Source organism: Austrofundulus limnaeus, unplaced genomic scaffold (genome assembly GCF_001266775.1).
Source record: "Austrofundulus limnaeus strain Quisiro unplaced genomic scaffold, Austrofundulus_limnaeus-1.0 Scaffold453, whole genome shotgun sequence".
Taxonomy (NCBI): Eukaryota; Metazoa; Chordata; class Actinopteri; order Cyprinodontiformes; family Rivulidae; genus Austrofundulus; species Austrofundulus limnaeus.
In genome coordinates this window covers 250,431-261,032 of record NW_013952855.1, presented here as the reverse complement: position 1 = coordinate 261,032, position 10,602 = coordinate 250,431, and the positions used below count along the sequence as shown (strand labels likewise).

General features: G+C 39.1%; 2 protein-coding genes across 3 annotated transcripts in view; one reads left to right on the top strand and one right to left on the bottom strand.

The window, feature by feature from the left end:
- The window catches only part of hvcn1 (hydrogen voltage-gated channel 1), a 7,499-nt gene extending 4,284 nt beyond the window's left edge, over positions 1-3,215 (top strand). Inside the window, exons 3-6 of the mRNA XM_014025055.1 lie at positions 669-773; positions 2,064-2,295; positions 2,426-2,538; positions 2,712-3,215. Coding sequence (XP_013880509.1) covers positions 669-773; positions 2,064-2,295; positions 2,426-2,538; positions 2,712-2,795 — 534 coding nt within the window. The 3' untranslated portion in view covers positions 2,796-3,215. The remainder of the gene's footprint in view (positions 1-668; positions 774-2,063; positions 2,296-2,425; positions 2,539-2,711) is intronic.
- A 40-nt stretch (positions 3,216-3,255) lies between these two features.
- LOC106529584 (tectonic-1) overlaps positions 3,256-10,602 on the bottom strand; it is a gene marked incomplete at its 5' end in the record, with an annotated part of 30,106 nt that continues 22,759 nt past the window's right edge. The window contains 5 exon segments of one of the 2 annotated variants that reach the window (XM_014025052.1): positions 3,256-3,516; positions 7,571-7,702; positions 8,462-8,615; positions 8,697-8,837; positions 9,748-9,836. In XM_014025052.1, coding sequence (XP_013880506.1) covers positions 3,370-3,516; positions 7,571-7,702; positions 8,462-8,615; positions 8,697-8,837; positions 9,748-9,836 — 663 coding nt within the window. 2 annotated transcript variants of the gene reach the window in all.

Genomic DNA, 10,602 nt, shown 5'->3' with positions numbered 1-10,602 from the left:
ATATGTAATATTAATAAAAAAGATTACAGCTACTCAACCAGCAGCTTGTATACTGTAAATGCCTATTATGTATTTTCATATTTCTTCAACAAATCAAATTTTACCCATTCTTCCAAATAAATTAATGGAACCAGTATTTTATAATTGTTAGCCAAGTTGTTCCKTAACTTTATTCCTTGAACTGAGGTACATCTCTCTTTCAAGTTAGTTAGAATTTTGGGTTCCACAAACATTTCAAATCCTTTAAGATTATAAATACTTTCCCTCTTAATGAAATGTGATCGAATGTTCAAAGGTAATGTGTTTTTATGAGCCCTGTACATATTAGCAAAACCTTATAATCAACCAACTCATGAAACTTCAACAATTTCAACTGACAAAATAATATATTTGATGGGTGACTATGTTGTTGGCTGGCTATAATTCTTATAACTATTTTTTTGCAAAATAAAAATAGACTTTGCAAATGTTTTACATGCCTTTCCCCGGACTTCAACACAATAAATCAAATGTGGAACAATTATTGCATGTTTTACACAATGTCCCAACTTCACTGGAATTAGGGTTGTACTGTACATTTACAGCCTTCTATTTTGCACCTTTTCCAACTTTTTAGAGTTTTTTTTCCCTGTCATAACATTTTATTTTCCTTCCTCTGATTCTTCCAGGTGTTGGTTGTGTTTTTGGTGGTCTTGGATGCCTTCTTTGTGCTGGCGGAGCTGCTTATAGATCTGTCTGTCATCAAACTTGAGCATGACCACATTGCTCCTGAGGTGAGACAGAGAAATATGAAGAGGTTTGATGAGTTGGTCACCCTGAAACCAATCATTTGTTGAAGCACCTTTGGATTTATTTACAGTCTTTGTAATGAAGCATGGACAGTCAATGTCAATCTGATTTATATTATTTATTATTACTTAAAACCTTCAGGTCTTTGACAGAACGTTGAAGATAAAGCTGAATTTCATTTTTTAAGCGATCCGAAGCACATATCCAGATCAACCAAAGAACATCTTCACTAAAAGAGTCTGGACCTAAATTTGATTTTTAAAAAATCCATGAAGTGACAACGCCCCCTTCTTTAATACCAAAAGTTATTTTATGGTTTAAACTTCACAACTACACACAAAATATTCAGATTCATCATGTTCCCACAGGGGTCTCCACTTCATATTCAGCATAAACTAACACAACCACAAATGTCTGACCAATTATAAAGGTATTTTGTATTCTGAGGAGGGTGTTGAGTTCAGTCCAGGGGCTTGTGACATAAAACGGCTCAAACTGTATCAATTCTGTTGTCCACRACTTCTTCCTTGTATTTTTCTAGTTGATMCAAGGTTCTCTACCCTTCTGTCCTCATGGTGTGTCCAAAAAAGAATGRATGTCCCAGCATGACCTTTTTGTAAAGAGATCTTTTCATTTGCTCTTGTTAACACTTCTTCATTGGTGATTCTGTTGATGTATGAGATTCTCCTTAAGATCCACATTTCAGCAGCATTTATAAAGTTACCAGCTTTTTGGTTCATGGTCCGAGCTTCATTTCCATATTTCAAAATGGGAATGATGCAACACTCCAGCACTCTGTTTCAGGTCTTCATAGAGGAGCGTATGTTTKTCACAATCTTTCTACCACAGAACTCAAATATTTCAACCCGTTGACTGGAGCCTTTCAGTTTGATGTTACACACTGGGATATCTTTCTGCTTTGTGATTATCATGGTTACTGTTTTATTAATGTTGATGCTGAGGCCAACTATCTCCCTTGTTGGTAGCAATGAGGACTGTCATCAGCATAGTGTAATTTAACCTTTTGACCCCCAACACTTATGTCAGGCATTCCTTCTACAGCTCTGTCAACACAAACTCACTGTATAAAGGAGAACAGATCATTTATAAAGGATTAAAAGTGAAGAGTTTAAAGGTGTGCACAATTTATTGCACTTTGTGTTTCTTCTTAAAAAGTTTTTTTTGCTTTTGCAATGTTTTACTGTGTTCTCTGTGGGTTCTCCTGGGGTACAGAGGGTGTAGATGTTTTCCATCTGGTGTTTTTTGTTTGGCAGGTGTTCCACTACCTGAGCCTGGCCCTGCTCACCTTCTTCATGGTGGAGCTGATTGGGAAGCTGTTTACGTTTCGCCTGGAGTTCTTCCAGCACAAGTTTGAGGTGTTTGACGCTCTGGTGGTGCTGGTGTCCTTTGTCCTGGACATCGTCTTCATCTTCCACGAAGACGCCTTTGATGGGATGGGTCTCCTCATCCTGCTGAGACTCTGGAGAGTAGCCAGGATAATTAACGGTCAGTGTCACGCACAACGTGCAGCCAGCCTCCCTCTTCCTSTCTGGGACAAGTCCAGGGATCTTTTTCTACTATGTGAGAGAAACTGGTCCTAGTTTCAGCTGGAAATGACTGATTGAATCTGCTGCAGGGATCCTAGTGTCRGTGAAGACCAGAGCAGACCAGAGCATCCACAAGTTAAAGGAGAGCTACGACCACCTGGTTCAAAGATCCACAGAGCTACAGAAGCACAATGATGAACTGGTATTTGAACCTTTCTGTCATCTCTGAACGTTCAGCTAGATTGAGGAGTGATGTTCATCTAACTCCTGCTGTAAAGGACRGGGACACCCTGTCCAACACTCCACCTGTGTGTGACTTCAGTATAACAGTAAGCTCATTTCTCAACACTGAGTTTGTTCCTGTGTGTGTTTCAGGTTGTAGAGAACCAGAAACTGCAGGCTCTCCTGAAGAAACACGGCATCAACTTTGAACCTTCTCCTGAGGAAACTCAACGTTGACATTTTGACTTCCTTCTGAGGAAACATCGACTTTTGATTTCCACTTTAGGAAACAAAACACTGATATCCTCCTGAGGAAACACAATATTGATTTCTAACTTCCTCCTGAATAAACATTACATTGATTTCTGTCCTCCCAAGGAAACTACAGAGTTCAGACAAACGCAACGTTGAAGCTTCTGTCTTCCTCCTGAGGAAACATAAAATCATCTTCTGATTTCTTTTAGAGCTGTCTGTTCATCCAGAACCTGGAGCTTTCTGCACCTTTGTGTGAGATCTGTTTTCATAACTCAACAGTTTACTGTAATCTGTCACTAGATCCATTAGTGCACAGTGTATGAATAACTATTATACAGATACTGTATATGAAAGTGATGAAGGTTGTACATCAGAGATCATTTAAACAGAAAATTATTTTCACATTTGTCCTGAATGTTGTGTAAAAGTAAACAATTTTATATTTCATAGAAAAAAGACTTTATTTATTCAATCTTACTATAAAAACTTTATACATTATGTACACAGTACACATAGTGACAGAGTGAAMAATCAAGCCCTGAATGGTGTGAACTGTTCAAACAAAAGGGAAGAAAAAGTCAAAGGGCAGTTTAGCGTTGATGCTGGGCATGGCTCTGTAACCAGGACGAGCTTCTGCAGACACAGGAAGGAAGGTCACGGAGCTACTGATCCACACGATGCTGCTGCCCCCCGACATCAGGACCTGCAGGAGGACAGCCAGAATAAACCGCTGCTTCTGATAGCTTCACCTTCACTCACCTTCACTAATAATCCTCTGAACTCCAGATCATAAAGCTACTTACAACTAAAACACATTCAACTAAAAGTAAAAAAAATGGCCTAAATGAACTTGAACCTAAAAATCAGAAAGTCTGAAAACAGTCTGTCAGAAACRCAAAAAAATCTAACCTAATGCTTGTTCAAAGTTTAAACCATAAAGCATCAGGTTTTCTCTATTTAAACTCATCCACAGAAAACCTTTATGCCAGTTTTAGAGTAAAGGCATCTTCAGTAAATGAAGTTGAAGCTGTTTTAGTCAAACCTTTTAAATGTGAGGTCTGTGTGGAGAATCACACTCAGCTGCGACYACATCCTGTTACACCTCAATGTGTAAAACTGAGTTTTTATATCCATGTTTGTGTTTTAATAGGCTGCTCAGCTGTGGCAGCCATCTTGAATGGTTGACTCCAGAAGTTAGTCAGTTGTAGAGTTACATTCAATAATTACTTTTGAGTTTTATTAAAATTCATCTGCAGCTTCTTGACATATTTTACTAACAGACAATGTCAAAAACGGTTTTGTCTTTGGGCTGTGGGTGGGAAYAGCTGTGTCGATCACCAACAGGACGTCCCACACCAACAACAACTCAAGTGTATCTGCCAGATTCACTTAAATAAAYGTATAAGTTGAAGACGTACATGAACTACAAAGAAATAACTGTTTCTCTCAATAACCAACATTTTCACAAGTGTACAAAACATACACTTTCCAGAGGGGGGGATAACTTTTCTAGTATAAACACCTACTTTGTCAGGACCAGTAGTCTTATTGGGGACCAAAGCCCTGTCCTCATATGGTGGGTTTGAGGGTTAGGTGTTTAGGACTAAGGTGTGAAATAAGTTTAGGGTTAGGATACAGAAATTAAAGGAAGTCAACGTGCGTGTGTGTGGGTGTGGGTGGGTGTGGGTGTGTGTAAGGAAATGAGCTTAAGGTGAATTAAGCTTCTCTCACATCTCTCATACACAAGTTATGAGGAAAACTTTTACCAAGGTATTTCTCATTACTTGTTAATTTCTTGACTGTGCGAAGTGAAAAGTGACCCAATAAGTGAACATTCAGACGAGTTCAAGTTGATTCCTAAAACACTATGCAATCATTTATTTACACAAATTGAACAGATCATAAATTACACTTGATTGTGGTTTTTCCTATAACAGCGTCAGAGTTAAATGAGATAAAACTCGCGTCCGACTTTCAATCCACATTACTCAGATTACTTATATAGAACAGTAAAACGTCAGTTCTGATGTTAACAACCAAACAATTTTACTGGCAATTTAGCTTAAGTTTAGGCAAATTAAGAACAAGGAAAGGAAGAAAGTAAGATTAGTATGTTACTACGACTTTTACGTGTGGGTCAACCGGAACTGCACGTCTTTTCTAAGCTCAGGTTCCACATGACACGTCACTCCGAACACATCAGCTTTACCTGGTGATGACTTCTTAAGGCACCCTCGGGGTAGGAAACTGGCTCGCCTCCGATCAGTCAGGGAACTGATGTCGGCTCGCTTACCGGTCATTGGCGAACAGGTGTTTTTTCAGGTAACTTTGCGTATGTTTCAGTCCAAGCCAGAAAAATTCAAGCTATATCCGGTTTCTCCTTCCAAAATAAAATCTCCCCTCTGGAGTTAAAACATATGCTTTGCTTTATGCCTCTGGTGGGATCACGACAGCGTGTCGGACCCATGGCAGTAAAATCCTTCCGAATTGGCTCGTGATCAGATTTTCAGCCAAAGCTGAGGTTTGTCCGGAGAGAATCACAGCTGTCTTCCTAGGTTGGAATCAGGAAGAAGAGTGTGTCGCTCAAAGCCGTCTGGGTTAGTAAAGAACGGACGACTTTGGTTCCGCCCTCAGGCTTAGAGATGAGTCAGCGAAGAAAGATAAGAGACTTGCCATGCCGGCGCCTTTCGAGGTTAAAATTCTGTGGTTGTTCAACAACATCATGATAACCTATTTAGCTTACTTCTGATAGACTCTAAGAGAAATTACTGCAAAACATTTATGATGATTAAATGTAACATTTCTGTTTATAATCAGTTCTGAACCATTCTCTTAGTCCAGGTAAATGAAAGATTTTCTCAGGAAAAATCCACAATTATATTACTGTGTTCACAGTAAAATAAAAACTGATTTATATAAAAACACAATGAAAACATTGTAATCAGATTCTCTGATTTTTTTACCATTATAAATCTAAGGCACGATAAAAGAAAAGAAGTGATTCCACTTTTCCTGTGATAGTCATTATCATGATTTAACAAATGCATAAACATTCTTAGTTAAACACACACGAATCACGAACAGAAGAGATTGTTCTGTCCATTATCTGATTAAGAGAACTGAGNGCTTCTCCCACATCTCTCATACACAAGGTTATGAGGAAAACTTTTGCCAAGGTATTTCTCATTACTTGTTAATATCTTGACTGTGCGAAGTGAAAAGTGACACAATAAGTGAACGTTCAGATGAGTTCAAGTTGATTCATAAAAGACTATGCAATCATTTATTTACACAAACTGAACAGATCATAAATTACACTTGACTGTGGTTATTCCTATAACAAGCGTCAGAGTTAAATGAGATAAAACTCGCGTCCGACTTTCAGTCCACATTACTCAGATTACTTATATAGAACAGTAAAACATCAGTTCTGATGTTAACAACCAAACAATTTTACTGGCAATTTAGCTTAAGTTTTGGCAAATTAAGAACAAGGAAAGGAGGAAAGTAAGATTAGTATGTTACTACGTCTTTTACGTGTGGGTCAACCGGAACTGCACGTCTTTTCTGGGCTCAGGTTCCACATGACACGTCACTCCGAACACATCAGCTTTACCTGGTGATGACTTCTTAAGGCACCCTCGGGGTAGGAGCTGGCTCGCCTCCGATCAGTCAGGGAACTGATGTCGGCTCGCTTACCGGTCATTGGCGAACATGTGTTTTTTCAGGTAACTTTGCGTCTGTTTCAGTCCAAGTCAGAAAAATTCAAGCTGTATCCAGTTTCTCCTTCCAAAATAAAATCTCCCCTCGGGAGTTAAAACATACACTTTGAGGCTTAGCCTCTGGTGGGATCATGACAGCGTGTCAGACCCATGGCAGTAAAATCCTCCCGAATTGGCTCATGTGATCAGATTTTCAGCCAAAGCTGAGGTTTGTCCGGAGAGAATCATAGCTGTCTTCCTAGGTTGGAATCAGGAAGAAGAGTGTGTCACTCAAAGCCGTCCGGGTTAGTAAAAGAACGGTCGACTTTGGTTCCGCCCTCAGGCTTAGAGATGAGTCAGCGAAGAAAGATAAGAGACTTGTCATGCCGGCGCCATTCGAGGTTAAAATTCTGTGGTTGTTCAACAACATCATGATAAACTAGCTTACTTCTGATGGACTCTAAGAGAAATCACTGCAAAACATTTATGATGATTAAATGTAACATTTCTGTTTATTATCAGTTCTGAACCTTTCTCTTAGTCCATATAAATGAAAGATTTTCTCAGGAAAAATCCACAATTATATTACTGTATTCACAGTAAAATAAAAACAGTGATTTATATAAAAACACAATGAAAACATTGTAATCAGATTCTCTGATTTTTTTTATACCATTATAAATCTTTAAGGCACGATAAAAGAAAAGAAGTGGTTCCACTTTTCCTGTGACAGTCATTATCATGATTTAACAAATGCATAAACATTCTTAGTTAAACGACAAATGAATCACGAACAGAAGAGATTGTTCTGTCCATTATCTGATTAAGAGAACTGAGAGGTTCTCTTCCACGGTTAGAATGACTGTCATGGCCTAAATAGAGTTCAGTTTGTGACAGTTCCTGTCTTCTTGTCAGGCCTGTCTGAGGCCTGCTTAGAAGCAGAAAATCTTGTTTCTTCACTCGAGGTGACCCCTACATACAGTATGTGTGTGTGTGTGTGTGTGTGTGTGTGTCCACATCACCACAGGATCTTCTGTGAGTCATCAGGGGTCTTACCAAACTGCTGCTGTTGGTCTTGATTATTTCTTTGATGCTGACAATCTGAGCTTGGGGGTTCACCAAGGCTCCATATTTGGTCCATTCAATCTCTAAATGGCGTGACAATGGGATGTTACAACTTTGTGCATCCTGTAGAAGACAAGCAGACTGTTGGACAGAAGCATCACACACTAAAAGATGAACATTCWGTAGAACTAAACACAATAGAATCAAACAGTCCAATCAATATTTAGTCACAAGTAGTCTGACTGTGAGCCAGTATCTGACTGAGAGCCAGCATCTCAATGGGCTGACAGCTGCAGACGAGCTGGTTAACTGCACTTATGAGRGAGACTTTAAAATATYTCAAAACATTTGTGGGRGTTCTYGATAATCCTTGCTTGAGTCACAAAGGCTTAGTCTTATTGCCTGAACTTTGAATGTGTTCAAATTGTTCGCTACAGATTTTCACTAAAATAGTCAGAGTTATTGTGGGTCTCTCTAACTCTTTTCAATGTAGTTTCTGTACTTCTGAAGTATTAGAGCTGAAACCTAACACCTGCAGGGAGCTTTCCATATGACAGAAAACATCTGATGCTACAATCCCAAATGTCCAGGTCTAAAAAGACACACTGATGCTAATTGAATAAAAACTGGTCAAAATGTACTTATCTTTATTTCTAAAGTACAATGTGCTGTTATGTTTAACAGCTGGTTAAAACACCATGGTTGTTGGGTTGCAGTGGAATATTTTACCAATTTTCTCTGTTTTCTCTCTAACAGTTATCCATCARTTGCAGCCCAGTAAGATATTAACTTTACTGAAAAACACAAGATTCTAACAAACACTAATTTGCTAGAGGAACTCTGCGGGGGCATGAAGCAGACCCTCTTCCTCTGTGCTCTCACCATGGGACTGATGCTGGACTTGATTTGTACCCAGTCCAAGGGACTGTCTAATGAGGAATTTCCAAAGGAAGCCACATCCAGAGGGTAATCTGGTCCTCTCAGAGCCTCCAGAAGCTGCCGGGACACCAGGGAGCAGTTTGTTATATCCTCCAGCCTGCAGGGACACATACTGTAGGTCACCATCACAGATCTCTGCTGCCTCTGCAAATAAARGCTGAGAGAAAGTATGCTTTGCCTTAATGTGCAACCAGAGACAGAGTCCAGTCCAAACAGGACAGGAGAGCGCTGGTGTGGACCCTGCAAGCAGTTCTGGTCCTCAGCAGAGACATGGAGCAGGGACAGTGTGTCTCTTAGTTGGATGCTTCTGGTGATCCCAGTGATGGATGCTGTTAAGGTGGAATGCTGCTTCTTAGAGCTCATCAGGACATCTTAGTCCCTCTGAAAAGGCATGTGGAATCATTTTATATCTGAATAGTKGAGATATGATTTAAGTGTTTTAACAAACGTCGACTTTGATGATTAAAAGATAAGCTTTTCTGTTGTTTATAAACTAAAAAGTGATGTTTCTTTCAATACATGTCTGTGTTGTGTCTGCAGCATTCAGGGACAGAAAGCTGACTCAGCTGGACCTGTCTGCTGCTGTCACACATGACAACAGCTTCATGTTTGATAAAGATGACTCCTCTGATATTCAGCTGCAGTCCCTCTTCTCTCAGAAGTTAAATCAAACAACAAACTGTGTTGAAGCTGCAGCAACAGCTTCCCTGTAYGACACAACCAGGCAACATATTGTTGAGTCCTTGTGGACAGAGTATCATTTTTTTTGACTAGTTTAAAACTTAGAATAAAGAAAAGCTCTTATAAAACTTGTGGTTCAGTAATGTTAAACATGTGATATGTACAGCAGCTGTTCTACATTAACACTCAGATGTTTTGAGTAAATATGATGACTAAAAAACATTTCCTAAATGAAAGTTCCAGGTACATGCAGGGTTTCWTTCCTCTTCTGTCATGTGTCTTGTGTGTGCTCTGACCTTTGGTAGCAGTGTTACACAAATGAAATTTACAAAAATGATGTGATGATGTGGAAAACTAACGTTTGAAACATCTTAAACTTTTTAAAAGTTCAGCAAACAAACTCTTTTTATACAGTCCAGATATCACAGCATCTTTTGTCACGGGAACTCCCAAATTCTTCCAGGTCTTTATGAAAGTATATCAACATTTTCCATCGATCGTCCACTGTTTCTCAGCAGAGAAAACACTCTTCTTTGAATAAAGGATATTCTGTTGTTCTTCTTCCTGACACAACAGGAAGTCCAACCACGTAACCTGGGTTTCCACTGAACTGGACCTCCACTTCTCCACCAGCCTCCTTCCAACAAGACAACATTATGTAAAGTTAGTGCTAAAGTTTATGCAATGTATTTTCAGTCAAAATACTTTGTTAAAGTTGTCATTAATGACTAGACTGAGTCAACTTTACCTCTATATTTAAAGTTGCAGACAAATACAGAGATGACAGAGAATKAATCCTACAGATGATTCATATTTAACTTAGAATATTAAAAATAGTTTAATTTCCAACATGATGTGTTAAAGTGGATGTTATGGAAATATTTATTTAACAAAGACAGAAATACGTGGTCCAAGAAAGAAGGTACTCCGTGGAATGATCAGCTGAGTTTTATTGCAACAACAGGAAACACAGAGAACATAGAGACTGCCCCTCTGCTCCTGTCTCTGTCTCTGCGCTTCTGCCTCTGTGTCACTCCTGATGCAGTTGAGAGGCCTCATATATACTGTATACTGTTTAACAAACACCATTATATCATCTTAGCAAGATTTCATACTAGGTCAAGGGAAAACACAAAGATAAACACAAGTGATATCTAAGAATGACTGTTGTTAGCAGATCTTGTTCTGACTTTAATCATTCTAATCTACAGATAAACAGCATGTCATGAAAACCTAGGTCATTAAAGGATGTCATGAATTACTGGCTTAAACCTAAAAGTATTAGTTCCATTACAGTGGACATTCAGTTTGATGCTTTTAAATCCTTCATCCATCCATCCATCCATTTTCTTCCGCCTATCCGGGGTCGGGTCGCGGGGGCAGCAGCTTCAGAAGGGAGGCCC